This window comes from Vidua chalybeata, chromosome 11 (genome assembly GCF_026979565.1).
Source record: "Vidua chalybeata isolate OUT-0048 chromosome 11, bVidCha1 merged haplotype, whole genome shotgun sequence".
NCBI classification, from domain to species: domain Eukaryota; kingdom Metazoa; phylum Chordata; class Aves; order Passeriformes; family Viduidae; genus Vidua; species Vidua chalybeata.
Genome location: NC_071540.1, coordinates 8,025,304 through 8,047,316, shown reverse-complemented (window position 1 = coordinate 8,047,316; position 22,013 = coordinate 8,025,304). Strand labels below are relative to the sequence as shown.

General features: G+C 40.7%; 1 protein-coding gene across 1 annotated transcript in view; it reads right to left on the bottom strand.

Annotated features, from left to right (window-relative positions):
• The window catches only part of LONP2 (lon peptidase 2, peroxisomal), a 37,691-nt gene that overhangs the window by 3,952 nt on the left and 11,726 nt on the right, over positions 1-22,013 (bottom strand). The window contains exons 8-13 of the mRNA XM_053952644.1: positions 21,833-21,974; positions 15,895-16,045; positions 15,237-15,363; positions 14,079-14,212; positions 5,541-5,674; positions 504-711 (exon numbers count right to left, since the gene is read on the bottom strand). Coding sequence (XP_053808619.1) covers positions 504-711; positions 5,541-5,674; positions 14,079-14,212; positions 15,237-15,363; positions 15,895-16,045; positions 21,833-21,974 — 896 coding nt within the window. The remainder of the gene's footprint in view (positions 1-503; positions 712-5,540; positions 5,675-14,078; positions 14,213-15,236; positions 15,364-15,894; positions 16,046-21,832; positions 21,975-22,013) is intronic.

Below are 22,013 nucleotides of genomic sequence, written 5' to 3'. Positions count from 1 at the left end.
AAAGCACATTTCTACAAGTCCTGGGAGGTTCAGACAAGAAAACAGTTACAACATTCTTGTCCAGAGCCCTATTGCACTGCAGTTCCACAGCTGCCATACAAACCCAACATTCTCACAATACTAAAACTACAAAAACCTTTTAACAGAACCTGTCTGAGAAAAGCTATGGACTTCCATATCTGTCTCCATCATGAAAATACTGCTGGAAAGCTTGAGTGTAAAAATGAGTCAGAGGCAGTGTCTGCCACAACCAAGGAGAAGCACCTTGGCACTGAGGCTGCCCACAACCTTCCAGACTAGGGCAGGGAGACACAACTCATGTTCTGCCAGGCCACAACCACCTTGGCTTGGCAGCAACTGGGAAAGAACTAAACAAAGGCACTCTGGAGCTGATCACATCTTCAGGGTAGCACTGATGGCCGAAACCCTTTCTCTGTTACATGTCCACAGTGAGGAACTGCCAGGGTTCCTCAGCAGTTCCCTGCAATTCCCTGCTGCCCCACCGTTGGTGAGCTGGTATCTCTTGGCGTTGCTGCGCAGCCAGCTGATGGCCAGGTGAGCCGACTCCTTCATGACGTCCCCCAGCTGCCCGGTCAGCGTGAGCTGGCCCTCCCCATCCATCCTGCTGGCTTCCACAAACATGATCTCCCCTCCCAGCGGTGTCCAGGCCAGGCCTATGGCCACCCCGGGCTGGTTGAGGCGCTCAGACACCTGAAGGGAAACACAGGAAGTGGATTAGGAAACGGCCATTAAAAAATTGCAAAAACAATTCAATAGTTGGCTTTGAAACAACTGTACCCATCAAAACACTAAAGTTAAGCCAAGTGTCTGATCTCTTATATTTTAATTTATTATTTAATGCAGCAGTAGTTCTGGATATGTGTAAACACTAATTACACAACAGGAGCTGTATGTGGCAGCTTAGCTTAAGGCCATGGCAAACATCTAGGCGTGTCATTCCTGAAACCTTCCCCGCCCCCAAAAACACCATAAGAATCTTTCTCCTCAAAGGACTTCAAGTATTCAGTCTATCCTGACTGAACTTTTATGTGACTTAACCCAACTGCTGGAGTGTGTTTGCCCTGACTGTTACTCCTGTGACAAAGCCAGTTTTGCTCCCCAGTGTTCCCTCAAAGCCTTTTTAAAGGTGGTGGCACTACCTGAGCTGTGGCCAGCCAAGCCCTTGATGTTCTTCCCTGCAGACATTTACAAACACTTTGGAACAGCAGAACCATGAATGTGTTCCCAGGCCAAGCAGAGGGGACACCAGACAGAGTCCCTTTAGGAGTTACAAGCAGCCAAGCAATCAGCAGCTGCACTGTCAGCCAAAGCCAAGGAAGCCACACAGCCCCTCCTGGCTCTCCTGGGGCTCTCCCTTACCTGTGTACTGGCATCAGCATCCTGCCATTTGCTTTCATTAGCATGATTTAGCTAAGAAGGCTCTTTCATTTTCTAGCATTTAAGAGAATTGTACAGAACTGTGTGTTTCATTTTTATGGTATCAAAATACCTCATCCTTGCTAACATCAGTTTCTATATCTGTTCCCTGTGTGTAATTAGTTACAGTGATTTACTCTGATTATTTTAGTAACTGCTTAGTAGCTCAGGTTAACAAAGTCAGTTCATCCTGGTCACACTGAAGTCCAACAATGCTGGAACTTTGCACTGGAGACAATGCTATTTTGGCAAACCATCCTGGTTTCAAACATTACAGGTAAGATGAACAAAATTAACTGTCCGCACCCTCTCCCAGCCCAAAGCAGCCATCAACAAGGCTTGTGATTGATTTGGGGGTTTTCTTTCAGTTTTTTAGACTGTACTCTGGATCAACTGAAAACAGTTTAGAGACTGAGAGCTCAGGGACAGAACACAGCAAATGGGACAACAAATCAAAACCCAAATGGTTCTACAGACTCAGCACAGGCTCCCTCTATCCTCAGACTAGGCACGTACCTCCTCCCACCTTCACAAGTCAGTTCAGATTTGGTAAGAGAAACTGGCTGTGTAGTAGGTGTTGTCACCTTTGGACCACTGTTCCTGTCATTACGTGGTGCCTCCAAAGCCAAGCAACCTCTCCTGCTGTCCTGGAGAGAGACTGGGCCAATGTGCTGCAACCTCCTCAGCTGAGCCTTCACTGAGCCTGCTGACAGGCACACGTGGCAAATGCCCTGGCAGCTCTGAGATCTGAAGAAAAGCCCCTTGGAAATCCCCAAACAGCCAGAGCCACAGAGCCCCCAACACTCAGAGGAAAGCACACTGGGCTACATGAGACACCCACAAAGTGTTACAGAGAGCCCCACAAGACTGAATCGCTCCTGGCACCTCTGAATAATTTCTTCTCACCAAAAGTCAGATAAATTTAAATTTGAATAAATCCTAACACTTTCTAACAACCTCAATTAAAAATAACCATTCAAATCAGCTGATGGCAGGTGATGTCTGTCAGATGATGAAGATGCTACTGACCAATGGAGTCTTGGGGTTTGAAAACTTTTGTAGATGGGACCAAAACAGCTGTGATTTAGCTGTACCCTGAGTAAATGAACATACTGTCAGATGCATTTTAGCTGCCTGGATACTGCAAAATTTAACACTTAACATTCATCACAGTCATTTATTTTTGAGTATTTCAGGTTATCATCTGCAGTTTTGGAGCTACACCAAGTCGGTGTAATGGACAAGAAGCTGGTAAGTCCCTGATTCACAATGGGAAGATGAGAATCAGTTCAGTCACTTGCTCGCCCTTAGCACGTTTGTTTTCCTTCTACAGGTTCTCCCAGCCTGACTGTACCAACTTTTTTTCTTCTCTTCTGATTCATTCCTTGGCAAATCACTGCTGGCAAAGCACATTAACAGAGGCTTCCCTCTGAGGGAGGAGGATTTCCCAGAAATATCACCACAAGACTGATAGTTCTTAGATAAAAATGCCAATCTAAACCTGTACTTTGGACAGGTTTTGCTTCTGAAAGACACCCTGATTTTTTTCACTGAATAGAATTGCGCATGTCCCATGAAACAGAGCTGTTCTTTTATGGGATCTGCACTTTCATTTCCTAGAACAGGCCATTTCCCTGACCTGCAGCTTCTGTCCCTTCAGCTTCACTTAAGTTATGAGGATATAAACCAATCCTGATGGCCCTTCCCGTGGTGCCAACAACTTTTGTTACTCGAATAGAATTAGGGGTTGAAAGAAAAAAAAAGCTAAAAAATCCCCGAAACACCAACTGAAATCCAAGCCAAAAATACAAATAGTTTGTTACAAACCCACTGGATATGTTAGAAACCCCTTCCCCCCAAAAGTGTGCTGTGCTGAAACATTTCATTAAATCTTCTGCACTTTAAACTGTTGAGATTATTCTTTCAAAGCATCACTATGTCATTTATTCCAACATTTGTTCTGTAGGGAGACACGTAAGATTATTTATTAGTGATAAATGAATTAATCCAGCAAGTAGGAGCTGAATATTCTGTCACGTCTTCCTGCTGGAAGAGCTGTGCAGACAGTAACCAAGCAGTACCCTGGAAAGGTAAAAGATGAATCCCTGGGTCAGCAATTCCCTGAAGGACAACAGATCAATTAAGTCATGTCAGGTTTCAGTTCCATTTGCTCTGCCTCATGCAGGTACTGACACAGTGGCTGCCTCCATCGTGCCTTTGTTTCAGCTGCTGATAAATGACAAAATGCAGGCCCAGGGGGAAGCTCTCAAGCCAGACCCAGAGAGGAGACTCAGCCTGTGACTACAGAGCAGAACCCACAGCAGCCAAGCTCAGAGCAGAAACTCTGCTCCTCCAAAGAACCCTGGGGGGACTTGAGAAAATTCTAAGGAATAACACATTAGTTGGGAAAATCCCTTAAAATAGGAGTTATGTTGTTATCTGAGCATTTTACGTGGAAAAAAACCAAAGTGTGTACTGAAAAATATTCACTCCATCAACACAGCAAATAGTACATGAAAAGAAATCCTGGGCTGCTTGAGGAACTGAACTGTGTGGATTCATCTCTACTTCTATTTATGCAGTAAATTTGCCTTCTAAATATGGAAATGTTAAAAAAACCTTTTGAAACTGAAGTCACGAGCGTCAATCAGTCTTATTTCAGTTTAGAGGCCAGCAGATCCATTAAATGCTTATCTGCAAATTTATGGCATCTGTTGTAGACCCCTCAACAAATAAACAAAAAACCCACAAAAGATAAACCCCAGCTAGCACTCCTGTATTTGTACACTTCAAATTAAGAACCACACTTTAATTACTTAATCCTACAGAAAAAAGACAAAATAGCAGAAATTACTTTCCAACACAGCCACACTACCAAATTTAAATGAATAATCAACTCCAGAAATAAAACTGACACCAGATAGAACACCTAAGAAAAGTCCCATATTAGCACTGAATTCTTACATTTGTGTGATCTTCCTGTTGGGTACAGAGGCTTCTGAGAGTTGGAAAGAACAAATGTAAGTTGCTGACAATTCAGTCATTTGGCTAAAGAGTAAATTCTCCTAATTTCTGAAAGTAAAAAAATAGATCACCAAAGAACCCATGTGAATGCCCTCAGCCCAGAGTCCCCAGGCACTGGCCTGCTGGTCATTTATCTTCCTTGCCTCTCATTCTCCCCCTGTTCCCATCACCATCCTCTGTCATAATCAATGGCACTGTGTCCTTTCAGTTTGTTTCCTCATTTCTTCTGTCTCTCCCTTAAGAATCTCTTCCATGATAAAATCTTCATATCCAAAAGCCTCAGTTCAGGTCTAAAAACTGATTCATTCCTTAACAATCATTCATTTTCTCCTGCTATCCCAATCACCCTGCCCTCTTTTTGCTCTTCAAGTCCCACTGGAAGTGTAGTCCTCTGATTTAGGAGAAAATAATTGTAAGAGGAAAGTTCTCAGCAACAGAGAACAACTGCACTATCACGGGTGAAATGACAATCCCAAACTAACAAACTACTTTAAGTGATGGCATTTCCATAGAACAGAGCAAAATACAGATGGGGGAAAGCAAAAAAATCTGAAATATGCCTATTAAGGAGAGCTGGAGGTGCCTGACTGATCATAAAACATTTTAATAGCTAAGAGTCACATTAACCTAAAGAATGTCTGAGAACTTCTGGTGCAAACTGAAGTGGTTTTAATACCCAAAAATGCTGCCTGGCTTTAAGGAGGTATGAGGAACAGTCCTTAGCACAGCTGCTGCAGAGACAGGATTCCTGGGTTCTACTTTTGGCTTCTTTCCCAAGACCACCAAACATCCCCCAAACAAAAGCAAAATTGTTTCAAACTGAAAAAAACACCACCACATTCTTCAGCACTGCTGCAGGAACCTTTGCTAACAGAAAAGTCAGGGCATTATGTCATTTATGTACCTTGAATTAAAAGAAAAGAAAAACTTCTTTAGGTGAAAACACACATTGTGGAACATAAAGAAACCCAGTGCTGCTATTAATATATTTTGAAGCTGTGAACATTGTATAGACTCAGGCAATAGCAATAATCATATCAGCCAGAAACAGCATCAAACAGAAACAAATGAGATGTTACCTCCATGTCATACATGGGGGGTCCCAGGATATCTTTCAGAGCATGGAAATCAATTAAAATTGGCATTTCAGGTGGCAGAGCCAGGTCAGCTGCGTCATTGATGGATTCTGGTTTGGCATCTTCTGTGACGTGTTCTTTGCAATCAAAGGGAAGAAAATCTAATTTAGGATTTGTAATGGTCTTTCCTAGACAGAGGAATTTTTTAAACATCATGACAGAGAAAAATAAAACATGCAACAAAATGCTCAGTAAGTTCAGGAAAATCTGCTAAAACCAACTCACAAAAATCTTGTCAAATTAAAGATAATATGGCATGAAATGTAAATGTAATTATTAAGCCTCAATATGTTCTAACTGTTCATCAAAAATAAAATTAAATCTAGAGCACTGACAGAGATGTAACTCATCAGCTTAAGTGCATTTCAAACGAATTCAAGTAGCAAAACACATTAGGCTCATTTAAGACTTCACATTTTTCACCAGATTTGTGCAAAAAAACAGTGTTTCACAGAATCAGAATAGTTTGGGCTATAAAGGACCTTAAAGCTGATCTTGCTTTAAGGTCTTGCAGGGACACCTTCCACCATCCCAGGTTGCTCCAGGTCACGTCCAACCTGGCCTTGGACACTTTCAAGGGATGGGGCAGCCACAGCTTCTCTGGGAGCCTGTGCCAGGGCCTGCCCACCCTCCCAGGGAAGGATTTATTCCTGCAGGAGGAATCATGGGCAGTGTGGTGTAATAGAGAATGTGCAGCTGAACAGGGCAATCCTGACAGTGCAGCAACTCCTGTTCTTTTCCTGAGTGTTTACAACTATGCCCCAGCACAGAGCACCTCCAGGGCAGCTCTTGCAGCACAGGCTCTGATGTGACACTTCTCATGTTGATCTTTGTCTTCTATGACTTTTATGGCTTTGCTCAATCATAGAAGGGCTTGGGTTGGAAGGGACCCTCAAAGATCACCAGCCCAACTCCCCACCACACACAGGAACACATTCCACCTACTCAGGCTGCTTAACTCACAAAACTGACATCTCCTGTCTGTTCAACAGGCAGCTCAGAACACAACACCTACAGGCCTTGTTCAGTGGAAAAATCTCAATTTCAGTGTAACAACCTGTGGCTTTTGTCTTGAAATACTACACACAAAAAGGGCTCTGTTCCTTTCTTTGTTGAAGGAGATATTGCTAAGGTGCCATGCTCAGTAACTAGTAGCAGCAAAAAATTCCACCAAGGTCCAATTACCAGACATTTTCAGAAACACCTACAGGCATGATATACTGTTCAGGAGGGGCTATAAACCCCCAGCAGCCTGACACTTTTGAATGCAATATACTCAAGTGTCACCTAGGAGGGACCACACAATTAAAGCAACAGTTATGGGTTCAGAAGGGGGCTCTTCCCTTCCTTCACTCACAGCATGAGTGGATTTCTTACCTGTACAGTGGCTTCTTTAGCAGAATTGCCTTCAAATTTCTGTTTTCTCTTTTTATACAGAAGTGAACTGTAATGGGAACCATGTCAATGTCAAAGTCTCACACCCAGCCGGCAGAGGAGCTGTTTGCATGACTGAGCTCAAGAACTGGCAGTCCCTGGCAGGGACTGACACTGCACGGGTACCCAGGGACAATGCAAGCAGGGAATCATTTCCCCACAGAATCTGATCCAGGTGCAAGAGGCTCATCAGCATTTCTCAAGAGCCCAAAGCAGTGTTTTAGTGAAACATCTATCAGAGAAATGAAGAATGCTTTGACAATCCAGCTGTTCCTCAGGCTCTGTGGCTCTCTCAGGGCAGTGCCTCCCTGCCCTGGGGCTGTCCTCCTGCGCACACAGAGTGAAGACTTTTCTTCCCACCCCAAACCCCAGCCTAACACACATCTGAGGTCGGCATTACACAGCAATGTACACTGAGTTTCAGGACTGCACCATCTTTTGGATCCAAATATGGGTTGTTTACTTTGAATTCTTTCTAATTTTAGTTTGAAAAGGAGCTTTCTGGTTCTTCCTCTGCACATCAATGCATGCAAAGTAGCTGAAGATCCAAGAGTTCAAACGAGTACAGAAAAACACAAATCACTGATCTAATCTATTTACCATAATGTGAAGAGGTGGTCAGTGGTGCAAAAGCAATTCTCAGAATGGGTGATTGAGGATGTCTCCTTTCACAAGATACAAACTATCCTGTTATTAATCCTGATACATAAAGACCTTTTTACAGATAATTTTGTGACTGTGCAATTCTTACTAATGCCTTGACAGAGCATCAAGGAAAACATTCCACATCACTATTAACACGACAGCAGCAACTCAGCTTTCATTCAGGACTCCAATCTAATAGTTCTTATCCAACAGCCACTAATCTTTCCATTGTACAACTCACTGCTCCATGGCTAAATCCCATTCCTTTACTGCAAACACTGCCTTAGTCAGATGCCTCCTTTTGTTCCAGCATGTCTCTCTGCTTTTGTTCAATTACTATTTTTGTACAAAATTCAAAGACATAAATACTGGCAAGTCTAGGAAACATGACCCTGCATGCTATTCTTGCAATTCAGACTGCAATTTCAACACTATTTGATAATCTGAGATGCAATCCAGATTTCAAAACAAAATTGAGTTTAAAACCAGCTGCTTTTGTTCTATACCAAGATTTCACTGCCTAACAAACACAAATGTATTTATTTCACCTAGCTCTGTATACAGTAGAAAAGACAAACTCCTCAAACAAATCAGGGAATTTGATGCCACCTGCCCCATTAAAAAGAATCAGAAACTCTTTTCTTTGAGTTTATCTGATCTAATGAGTAAATCCCATTTTAGGATCCATAACAATAACAAACTCCAGACTTTTTCTAAAAATGTTAAACTAAATTCTGGCATTATCTCATTTTCTGTAAAAGCATACAGTGATGTCCTAAAATGTAATTACAAACTCTAACTTTTTCTTTGAAAGAAAAAACCATCTTCGTTTATCATCTTTAAACGGGTGCTGACTATGAGGAATCTATACAGACACAAGTAATTAAGATTTCCACTAACAATGACAAATGCATGTTCCCTACCTACCCCAGACTAACAGCCATAAACCACAGTACAAGCTAAATGGCATATTTATCTAAAACAAGACACTTAAATTCAGGTTTCCAGGAACAGAACGTCTCATTAGGACAGCAGCTTAATCATCTTACAGTTTGAGACAAGTTGGCAAAATAAACTAAAAGGTCAAAAAGTGCCCTCAGCAGAGCTCCAAACTGCACTAGAGGAACCACCTGCTGCTCTGCTATTACATGTCTGCTTACACAAAAGCAGCATGGTATTCAGTTGTTTTAACGCTTAAAAACTGAAATACTAAAAATAAACAACACATAGCCCTCCCCAAGTAACCAAAAATAAGTTCAAAAAACAACCAACCAAAAAAAGATTGTTTGTAAAATTTTCCAAGCAGAATCTGCAGCTACTCAAAGATCACAATGTTCTTCAGGAATCTGTCTTTGCAAGTTTCCAAAATAAAGCAAAGTCTCACATGTAAATAATGGATTTGTAAGTAAATGGACGCCTGAGAAAACATACTGACAACGAACTATTACATGTAATTAAAGGTTTAATCTTATAGACATTTCATGGCACAAAGATTTAAAAAAATAAGACTGCTACATTCTACAAATGTAATGAAAATGAGAGAATACAAAAGTCTAAAACTTCCTCAACATGTAGCAATTTCTCATCTCCTCATAGAACAGATTTAAATTAAGCACTAGGAACACAAGTCTTAAACCCAAAGATTTCCAGCCATACTTACCGACCAAGATAGAAAAATAGAAGCCTACCATTTTAAAGTAGTTTTTAACATGACACATACTGATTTACTGAATTCCTACAAAGACATACAAAAAAGAGCATCAGCATGATGGACAAGGTTTCAAGTCTATAGGCAATTAAAGGGATAATAACATTCTTTCCTTCTCATCTGACTGAGCAGCAGATGCTTCAGCACACAACAGACAGACTCAGAATTCTTTTAGCCCCTCCAAACTAAAACTCCCCCAAAACTGCATTTAGGTAGAGAAGGATGGGATTGCTTTTGCTGACAACAGTTCACATTCAAAGCCAGCCAAAACATGAAACTGCACCCTAAAAGCAACATTCCACTGTCAAATCTTATGCACCAAACTTTTAGTTAGTGTTTCTTTAGGAAGGGAACAATTTCCTGGGACCCTAATCCTGTTTGGATGCACTTACATGTTTAAATTTAATGCTATGCGCATTTCTCCCCACAGCATCAGAAAAGTTCTCTTTCCACAAAATAATTACATTCCATCATTTGTGACCTCAACAACAATGTGTACTTGAAGCACTTGAATGTGAGGTGTACATGCAGGAATATTTAGATAAATTAACATGGAAAAAATAACGCTTTAAAAATTAATTTGTATTCGAGCCAAACTTCTCAGAACATTTATGCCTTTTTGACCTCCTACAGAGAAGTCATTGCAAGTAATTTTCAGAAATTTCAGAAAAAGGCCCACACTGCAGCCTGCAGAGCTGGGAACCTCTCTAACATCAGCAGAGCTCAGACCTGAGTACCTGCAGTCACACCACCCTGGGGCTGATGCTCAGCAGATTTCATGTGTCAGTTCACATTGACCACTTTGGTCAAACTTGCATTTAATTTAAAACCAAGTGTTTCATCCACAAGGAGCGTAACAAGCTGATCTGTATTGCTGGGTTATGGAAATATTTAAGTATGTTCAAAGCCTTGGTTTCAACATAAATACAATCCTCATTTCATCACTTTCAGTTATGAAATATTACCTGTCCTAAATCTCCCTTCAGGTCTGAATTAGATTAACTGTTTTTTGCTCTGGGTTCCAACTGCTGTATCATGATATGATGCCTTAGTGCTCAGTTGCTGCATTGTATTCTCAAGGCAGTTGTACTAGAACAGGAAGGAGAGTTTCACATATTTTTGTGACTCCTAGAATTTCTAGTAGTGTCAGAAGACTCGAGGAGTGTCTCATAAATCTTAGATAGTGTTTCAGTGAAATATCAGATAGCATTGCTGTACACAGGGACTACTCTCCAGAGAGCTCTGAAAAATGCTGAAGTTCCCTCTGCAAACTCAACAACTGACACAAACCAACATTCCTGCACTCACCAAATTCTCCAGAAAGCTCAGGAATCAGAGAGCAAGGAAGGCACTACAAGCTGCCCATGCATTTCAGTGGAGCATTTCTGGGAAGTGCCGAACCCAGGCTGAGAGAGTCTCCAGCTCTGCTAGGGCAGTGCCCTCCCTTCCCAGAGCCTACTGCCAGAACAGTGGTAAAAGCCTCATCTTTACAAAGCCCTGAAAACAGGTGCTCTCCCTGAAGCTGATAATCTGATTTAATCAATGTGATGGTGGAAAGCCTGTGATTCTACCACCTAGTGTCCTTAACTCTTACTACAACCCACCAGCCAGAGGCACTCAGCTGAATAAACACAACAGGCACCATGGCAGGATTTGGCTATGCCCTGGATCAGGTATAAATTATGTTTTAGCAAGCAAGGCAGTCTGCCCTCTCCTAGTCACAACTCAAGGCATACCAATGCACTAAATGCAGAGTACCAGTCTCACATCAGCAACACACAAATGCAGGAAGCAAAAATGACTTCTAGATATTTTTATAGAGATAAGGAAAAAAAATTCAATAAATAATTCTAAATGAAACTATTAAGGGATGAGAACTTGATTAACTAATCTTCCAGAGTCATTCATGATAAGAAATAAAAATTCATCATCATGATGCACAATTGTCCACTAATCAACAGGAGAAAAAATGCCAAAGAAATCACTTTAGACTACAAGTCCCATTATTTGCATCAACTTGCAAGTATTTGGAGATATCTACAAGCTTTGTTTTGAACACTTAGTTGTTTCCAACAGACAGAATGAAAATAAGTCTTTTTTAAAAGAGTCCTACTCTTATACATTCCCAGCAAATGACACCCTGTAAAAACACAGCAGGCTGTAAGCACAGTATTAGTACAAAATCAAACCCACTTTGCAGTCTGCACCATTCTGCACAAGTCTTTATAACAGCAAAGTTTCACTGTAGAGACACCTGTCCCTCAGACTCCTTTATTAATACAGCTTTTTCTTATGGACAGTTTTCACTTCAGAAGTACAAAGGCAACTCTTCACAGCTCATTTCTTTCTTAACTCCAAACTGGGTCAACCAAAAATGCCAGCATTTTGCTCCCTTTTGAGGCACTTGGGCTGCTATTTTCACTTAGCTTTGGTAAGTTGCAAGTCCAGAACTAATTTTAACAGTGTATAATTTTAACAGTGTAAATACCTCAGTTGCAAGCACAGTGCTAATTTTAACATGGTAAATAACTCCCTCACTGGATTGAGATGTCTAATACAGTTCCTTTTTGTTACTTGCCTTAATAATAAAGTGTTTCTTCTTACAGTACCATGAGTTGTGCTCTGAACCTACCTCTTCTCTATTCTACCAGAATGCTTGAAGAGCAGAACATCTTTTTTTATTCAGCAGCTGCATCAGACCTCTGAAACACGTTTTAGACACAGCTACCTACTTCAAAAATATGACTTGTCAAAATTACCATCCAGAAGGTGCAGTAGCCAGGACACCTGATACTGCCTGCTGCTGGTGAGCTGGGCCAGCATAGCCCAAAGGCTCAGCAGTCCAACCACGAAGAGAGCACAGAAGCATCAACAAGTCAGTGTTTGACTTCACAAAGTCCATCAGAACTCAGAAGGTGGAGAACACACACATAATAAGAAAAGGAAAGCATTGATAAATGTGTTAAAACCTCTGCCTTTTAATGTAGATGGGATGATTTAAATTGCAGGATCGTTCATGGATTCAGTCACTGCTACTGTGAGAGCTCACTGCCTTTAAGCCAAACATTCAGAGAAAACCAAGCTGAACCTGCTTAAGCAAACGCTGCCAAATTCAATATTCTTATATTACAGTGATCCTCAACAAGGTGAAAGAGTATTTAATTTTCAGAAGGGAAATACTGAGCTAGGGAAAAAAGGCAAGGTAAAGCTAAAAGACTGTCAAGAAACAGATTCTCAGAAATAAATTATGTAACTTTTTACTGTGGGTAAAACCCTTCTTCAAACACCCTTCCAATTATTACCACTGCTTGTAAAAATATCCCTTATATTTCCTTCCCTAGGATTTACTCTCTGAAAGGGGTGGGCACTGTTAAGACTTGTTTGCTGCCTGGTTTTAAAGGAACAGGTAATGAGTCTCCTCATTTGTCCTCCTCCAGTCCAGACCAGACCTATTCCAGCCGTACAAATGTTAGGTTTTTTCCACATCAACTACATTGTGGAATCTTTCAGAACATCAAACCTACAGGGCCCTGTTTTGTATTTTAAGTCTGTAAGTATCCTGGAGCAAAAGCAAGCAGCCACACTGCAGTTTTCAGTTTCCAGGATCCTCTGACACCCAGGTGTTCTCTGCCAGACTGGCAGAATTGCTTGTCACCTGAACTCATTGCAGTCTTCAACAAACAAGCTAATGGAACACACAACACCCTGCTGGATAGATTTTATTAGACTAAGGGCTATCCACATTTTAGAAGTTCAACCTGAGGTTTGGAGTTTGTCCTTTCACATTTCTAATCAGACACCGAGGGCTCCTGCAGACATCCAGTGCTGCAATGAGCACTGTGGAGCTCCAACAGGAAATAGCTGAGTACAGCAACACTCTCCATCAGTACCTGGCTGGAACAAAAGCATCTACACCCTCCATTGTATCTTTCACCAAACACAGTGTGGATGTTCATTTTTGTTAGAGAACACTCATGGGGGGATGAAAAAGGGAGCAACTGCCTGTTGTGCACTGCACATGAACTGGATCACGAGCCTGACTTCATCCTTCCCTCTCCTATTTCCAGACTAGAAATAGACCTGCCTTTACTGGTGAAGCAGTTACCTGGGTATTTTTGCTGTTTGAGAGTTTTGTGTTTAGCTTTCTTTCAGTCTGTTTGATGACTGGAAATGATAAAACACTGTCTGTACACATGGGAAACAAGAGCAGACTAACCGAGGCTGTGGTGTTACCAAAGCTCCAAGAGACTTTGAGTAAGCATGGTCTTAAAAGGCACATAAAACAATTCTAATTTCAGAGCCCTCCAAGCAGACAATTTTTTTAGTGTACAACAAAGTAACCAGATTGAGTTCTGGGCTAGTAGGAACTACAGCCATGCTTAGAGAAGAAGTGAAAGATTTGCATAAAAAAACCTAGGAAGACACACACGAATCATAACTGCATCCTTAAGACATAAAACAGATGCACTGAACTTGTCAATTACCAACTCAGAAGGCTGAAACAATTCAAGTTATGTCCTAAGTCATAATTCAGCACTAAAACTGTATCTAATAATAATGTCACACTATCTGCCAAGCTTTTGAAAACAAGAGTCCTTAAAGAAGAATTAAACAGGAGAAAAAGTTGCTACATTAGCTTCCTAGTGACTAGATTAGAAGTTCTCTTTTTAACAAAACATGCCAAAGATACACACCTTCTCCTTCCACCACCTCAGCCCGATCTGGCTTTGCTTCTTTGTGCTGCCCTTCTGCCACTTTCACAGCCACTGCTCTGCAAATGGCTCCCAGCTTCCGATCCAGGGCTCGCACTCCTGCCTCCCTCGTGTACCTGTGAGAAACAACAGCTGTGCTGGGCTTTGCAAGACAGAGTTATTTCAATGGAAACACACTCCTTACTAAACACACAGCCACAGAAAATCACATGGGAAATGTACCAAAACCTTGGACTACTCTAGTACATAGGGAAAAAAAAATTGGTTTTATCAAAATAATTGTGGTTGCTGATAAAATTGTAGATAAATTACTGAGTGGGAAGACATGACTAACAGCTGGTGCCAAACCTTCATGAAATGCTAAGCAATGTCCAACAGCACTGAGCTCTTCTTGGATGCATAAAAATTAGAAAGAAGAACTATTTTAAAACTTAAAAAGATATAGTTCACTGGAAGCTGAGGAACTGCCTGTAAAATAATATTTTGTTTTAGTCTATGAACTAAAAAGAAGCACCAGGCAGTAACACTACACAAAACAGCCAAAATACTGGTCATAAAATACTTACTTCACTGAATCCCACTTTTTCCATTGGAAATGAGCTAGTTTCAAGTTCAAAAGATGCTTTGATCAAGACATTTGCTGTCATGTCTAACAAAAACCCCACTTCTAATGAATAGAAGCTATTTTAAAACCCTGTATTTTAATTTTTAAACCTAATTCAAAATCTAAACAAATGTACTCATCAAGTCACAAGGAAAAAGAGGAAGTGTAATTTCCATTTTTTGTATGAAAATGATAGAAATATAACTTGGTTCTTTAAACTGCATGTTGTCTGCTGCCAAGGCCATGGCTTCACACAGTGCAGCCACACCAGCCTCAGGTGCTCCTGGTTATTCACAGGGCCTTGGCAATTGTGTCAGCACAACTGACTGTGAGCCACACCTGGAGACCAAGAGCAAGGAATTCTCTACAGAAAGGATGTTTCCCAGAGAAGATAAGAGCTAGGGAAAGAGCAATTCCATAAGCTACCAACTGTTGAACTGCTGAAGCTATTAAGGACAATACATATTAAGTATTACCACTTCATAAACTGATTTATAAAAGAAGGTATTTAAATTGAAAGCAGTGAACAGATTTACCTGGTAATTATGCCCAAAGTGGTTACTTGGGGAATCTGTATTTGCTGTGGAGTCAGACCATGTAGTTCAAGCTGTTTAGGAATCAAGTGTCTATGTGCAATTTCAATTTTTTCTTCTTGTGTGTATCCTTCAAAAAAAAAAAAGGCACATATTTATTAATGATCTTTTTGTTTAGACACTACAATATAATCAAATCCCTTATCTTTTACAATTCTACCTGACTGAATGTAAGAAAAAATCTCCCCCAGCCATAATTTACAAGGCTGTTGGTATGATCCTTTGTGGCTATTCATAACTTCATGCAAACAAGAAGAGAATTTTAGTGTTTCAAAGATCACTTTCTCCACTGGAATTTCAAAAAGATGCATCAGCCAACTGACCATTAGAATACAGACAAATCAGTGAAGGAAAATATCATTACAGAATGTATCCATGTATCACCACAGACCTGGAACTGAATTTACCTGAGTGCAATTCTAAATACTGTTCTTGTGACAGAGGCCACAGCAGAGGCATCCTGCCTTGTCCATTTAATGACCCCAGCCATGCACTCCAGACTCCTGGCAGGGTTTCCTTTTTACCTTTCATTTCAGCAAGAACACCCCAAACTTGTTTAAGGATCTGCAATAGCCATGTAATGAAGGCACTGCAGGGTTACCTGGCACCTGGATAACCTCCATTCTGTCCAGCAGGGCAGGTGGGATTGTAGCTGTAGTGTTGGCTGTAGCTATGAAAAGCACTTGGGACAGGTCAAAGGCTACGTTTAGGTAGTGATCGGTGAAACTGTGATTTTGTTCTGGATCCAAGACCTCAACAAGAATGAACACAAAAGTCACACAATTGTTCAATCAGAAGTAAACAAAATAAGCATATTTTTATTATATTTCATTTGGATCTATCAAATCTGACTTTACAATAATAAAATACATTATGGGTATCACTAAATCCTGGCCTTGCTGGGAGTACTCTGACTACATGTCACATCACATGTACAGTTCAAAAAGTCACTTTCCCATGAGTTGTTCCTTACCCTTTTCTAGAGGTGCTGCAGCATTTCTCCAGCCATTAAATACCTTCCCTAAGCTGCATCTCCATGACCTTTCACACATGGTAGAGTGGCCCTTCAAGGACTCACAGCAACCTTGGAAAAACAGCCCATGTGGTCCCACGGAACAAGGAGAATTCTCCCAAGTAATCCCTGACTCCAATCCTCCCCTGCTGCTGGCAGCTTGTCTTACTTGAAGCTTACTTCTTACTCTCAACACCAGCCTGTGAGATCTCTTTTGTGAGACCAAGGGGAAGAACACAATCCCAGCCTTACCTGCTGTCACAAAATCACCTGCCCCACTCTTTCTGCTTTGTCCAGCCTTTATTACTAAAGGAGGAATACAAATTCTTATTGTCCATGACATCCCAGGCAAGCTCTGACCCTTGGCGAGCCCTGGCCTTCCCAACACAATCATTTTTCTTTTTGTTTCAAAAAGGAGACAAACTGAACAAGCACTGCAGAACAAAAACACACAGTCTGACCAACCTCAAAAATTTACTGAACAAGTAGAACTAGGGCTTCAAGAACTGTGTTGTCTTCCTATTGCTTTTAGTACAACTTATGTGGGCAAATGCAACACTTGCCTAGATTTAAGATTAGGTGACAAATATTCAATACATATGTGGAACATGAGGGTCCTGAGATGCTGCCTTGTAGATTTTTTTAATAGTGCCACAAATGGGAAGTTCATTGTACACAGCAATGTACTCCTGGCTTCTATATCACCTGTGAAGCACCTTTGCTTCACATCCCCTTGAAGCACAGCCACACTCTTCCTTCCCAAATGATGAATGATCAGTGCTACACACCCACACGAATAATTCTCATGTCACAAATAATGGGACCCATGCATCTCCTGAGAAACAGCACTCCACTGTCAAAATAACTTATCTGCCTACACCCAAATGAATGCACACAACCTGAATTATAGCCAAGAACAGTGCTGATAATTAAAAATCAACAACTGAATTTCAAGATTTCTTCGATAGTTATAAAAGAAACAACTCTGAATTTTCATTACTCTTAAATTCTCCGCAGGCTTTGAAAAGTGAAAAAAAATATTTTGAAAAAATTTATGATCAGAACAAACTTTAAAAATTATTCTACTACAGAATGCCAGAATCACAGCTGACTTTCCCAAAAAACAGAATAAATTTGGATTTTATTTTGAAGTGCTACACAGATTTAAGAGCAGTTACACATCCCCCTTAATAGTGAAATCTTAAAACACACTGAAGCATATGCTTCAATTCTGAACCTAGGGCTGGAACTCAATGAATACCATTGTGCACTGGCTCTAAGCTATTCAAAAGCTTTTCTCACCCTCTTCAGCAAAAAGCTGCTGTCATTTACTCCCTTCTTTACAAAAAAAGGCAAAGTATCCTGACAAGCCAAGTCCACTGATGCATAATTCAGAGATGTGCCTTACCTCAGCCAGCCCCCATCCAGCCCTAAACTACAGGGAGACACAACAGCAGGCAGGGAATGCACAGCAGCTACAAACTGACTTCAAAACAAGCAGGTCTTTACCAAATATTAGCTTCCCACTTAAAGTCTACCCGTGCAATTTTTTCTGAACTGTTTTAAACAGCTAATCCTAATTCAACTTACTCATTTTTTTATATACTGATATTTCCACAGAATTCTAGTCTATCAGCTGAAGTGTTTGCAAGTAATTCCAAAGCTGCTGAAAAACAATGTATTCTGACAGACCAAACTGGCATTTTGACACATTTATTTATATGCATGTTTCTTTCTCCTTCTAGTCTGCAACTAGAAATCCTTATGAACCCTGCTAAGTGCCAAGCTGGTGATTAAAGTGTTATTTACAAAGATATACAAAATATTGCTGCTGTACTCAAATGCAAAAAATACTATTCAATAAAGATAAAGGAAACTGTAATCCAAACCAACTTGGATTATATCTAAAAATGTGAATTATCTGAGATTTTTTTACAAGGGCTGGAGAGCCTCTGGACTCATAATTCTTTGTCATGGTAACTGTTTTTTAGAATAAGATACAAACCAATGTCTTGCCTATGTATTTCAAACAGACTGTCCAAAGCAAATAGAACTGTTCTTCAGTTAGGTATCTCTGCTGAAGTTCAAGTTCAAAAGTTTTCCAAGATATTCAACTAATACAGAAATATGAAGTACAAAAGGAACATTCAGTGCACAAAATATCTTGGCTAATTTATGACAGATAGCTGACATGCATACAAAGGCTTCTCTGTAACAGCTCTTTATTACCACAAAATCCAGAATAAGTTCCATGAACATTTAATTGCCTGGCTACGCTCCTGGTCTAATTTCCCTGCATACAAATAGTCACTATCAGGCACTTGGATCCATTTCTGTTTTCTTCTCTTTTTAACAGAGGTCATCTAAATTTAGACTAAAGTATTCCTTTGTTAATGAACAGTAACTGGAAATAGGAAGACATTCTGTTTTGCTGAAGCAACAGCTCTGCAGAAGCATTAGAACTAAACACATATCCAGCAATTAGAAAGCACCAAGCTTTGCTCCCAAGCTCACAGGGATGGCAATTTTCTTCCTGAATATGCCCCGTTGTGGACAGCAAGAATTTAACACACCTACACATTAAGGAATAAAGGATGTGCTTTTCATACTTAATGATGGCACTGCCAGACAAGCAGCAGTGTGAACAGCAAATGCAGCAGTTAGGTGACCACTGACTACTGTCTGCTCTCCAGCATAACAGCCACCTTTGCTCGCTCCAGATGGACTTTCCAACCACATAAACCACGAGAAGCAGATGAAAATGTAGCAATTATGTCCAGCCATGAGCTGTCCATTAGAAGAGGTAAACCTGCTTCAGGATGTTTAGCCAGCAGTAGATAGATATAAAGATCTCGCAGGGGAGCAGCCCAGCCATGGTTAATAGAGCAATTATTTCTCCAGATGCAACTAATGGGCAATTCGCAGGGCTTACATAAACCCTGCAGCCCAGGCAGGCAGTGGGAAGTGAACCTTATGAGGCTCAGCTGCAAAAATCCATGACAGGAGCAGAGTATCCCTGAGAATGTGGTTTTAAAAGATGGAAAAACAGACACATCTCAAAGCAGCAACGAAGTACCCAGAATTCAAACACGACCGATTAAACAAGTATTAATTAAATTTGTTTGTCTTCACAAACAACACAATAGAAAACCACAATTGCTCTCAACTGAAGGGCAGGGAATGAAAAAAAAAATTATAAAACCCAGCAAAGTTGATTAAAATTGCCAATATTAATATACAGATCTAGATTAATGATTGGAACACTCTTTCCAAGAAATCCCAAAACATTGTGTCTGCATAGCAAACAACAGCCAGCTAAACAGAAAAATTTGATTTTCAGGTATGTTTATCCATCCATTGACTTAGTTCAAGTATTTAAAAGACAAATGACAGAAGAGGTATCAGCAAACTCAGAAACAGAGAGCATTACACTTTCGGCAAAGTGTAAATAAAATCCCCCAGAGGAATACTACAAGGAATAATGTATTTATTACACTTCCCTGCTTGTTTTCTTTGCACTTTGAGGCCCTTCATGCACCCTGAAAAAGTGTACTACACACTTGAGAAATGCACAGGTAAAGGACCTGTAACTGTCATTTTTGAAAGCTAAAGAAGCGAAGCCATGCTATTTTCTAGCACATTTAAATTATTACTAGTTCATGTTAACAGGCAAAGATCAAAACAGAGCTCTCAAACCACAGCCTGCTCATACACCCATTTTCAAAGAAATCGTTGGCCTTGTCAAAACAGTAATTTTCCACTATCTAGCAGGAAGAAAATAATGACGTTTTTAGGAAGTCAATTGACACTTCATTTGCAGAATGTCATACAGCATCCAGATGAGCTCATGACACCTTAATTTAAGTAGCATTTTTCATATTTAAATCACTGCATTAAGCACTGTCAGTCAAGAGAGTCATTAGACTGACTCTGTAGGCAAATACTCTCAGAACCACTTTCACCCCCACCTGCTAAAGCTACCACACCTCAGGTCTGACAACCGAGATGCTTCTAGGATTATGCCCTAAGTCACTTCTGTGAATGCGAGTCAGGCTAGCTCAAAAACTGTGGGTATTTTTTACTAATGCTTCTCCTTTTGACTGAAACAGGTACAGAACCATGCCAGAAGCAGTGCAGCTGCAACAGTGGGAACATGGCAGTCCCTAGGGCCAGAGACAACACAAAAAAGAAGGCAGAGTGTAGAACTACAGCAGTACAAGGAATCTCTAAGCATGCACAATACTAAAACCATCACGTGCATTAGTGCTGCATCTGCAGCCTCAACAATTCAGCCTGGCCTAGCCCTGCTGGGCCAGCACCTCTCTCATTCTCCCATTTGCCATCCATGCTGGTACAGGACAATGGACTCAGCCTTCTTTCTGCCCAGGGAAGGGCAACGCCTTGTCTCTTCCCCACACCTGAGGACATGCTCCTTCCTCTCTCCAGGAAACTGCTAGAATAAAAGCACTGAATATGTACAAACCAGTGGAAAAAGGAATTGTAATGGGATATCACGTCACACTGCAGAAAATGGGTACTGGGATGTTCTGACAACTCCTTACTGCTGTCTGCTACATGATACATGAAGCTTGCAAGGCACAGGTCTCAATTCATCTTCCTCACGATCACTCCAGTTCTGGCTTCCTGAAAGCCCAACTAACCTAATTAATAACATCTCAACACTTGATGTGATTTACAAAATATTCCAACAGTATCTCATTCACCAAAGTCATCAACTGTATGTCCAGAATGTTATTTGTGTCTTTAAGCAAATCAACTTTAACAACTCTAAAACTTTTGTGATAAAATAACTGTAACACGTGCTTCAAAATTAGATTAATTCATATCTGAGTCCCAGAAGTTCAGAAAAATTGCACTCATGGAAAACCTGACTCTCATGGAAAGCTAACACTCATCACACAATAATCAGCCACTCATCACACCATAATCAGTCAAGGAGTGGGAATCTGTGACTTACATGAAAAAATCTAAGTTCAGAAACTTAATTACAACACTAATTAAAGAAATGCTCCTAAAAGAACATGAAGCTAGTCCATATTATGCACTGGGTAAACTGCTTAGCTCCAGTACAAGCTGGTACCATCAGGAGCTTCAAAAATACATTAAAGTTATTCCAAGAAAGAAAGGGAAACTTGAAGAAGTCTATTTACTGTCTAGATCCTCTACAGTTCTTTCTCAGCTAACAACATTTGATCATTAAAAATCAGTATCGTGAAGTGCCCCAAATAAGTGACGTTTAGGGCTTGAACACTATTTAAATACAGAAAACACCCCAAAATCTATCCTTCTGTTCAAGTACAGCTCACTGAGATTTCTATGTTACTTAGCTTATGCTTATGTAACAGCATCTGCATTGTGCCCAAGGAACTGACAGGAACTCAGCAGCTGATCTCTGAATAACAGAGCTGGCACTCCCAGGCCTTCTTTTGTCCAGTGAATCTTCCAAGTTCAGTTTAATTCTTTCAAAATTCAAATTAAACAATGCTTGCAGTTTAACACCTCTTACCTCAAGCAAGGCTGCTGCAGGATCCCCCTGCAAGCTCTTTGCCAGCTTATCCACCTCATCCAAGAGGAAAACAGGATTGTTCACCCCCACAGTCTTCAGCCCATTGATGATCCTGCCAGGCATGCTGCCCACATAGGTGCGCCTGGAAAGGAAAGGAGATGGGGAAAGAGTGTGGTGACAT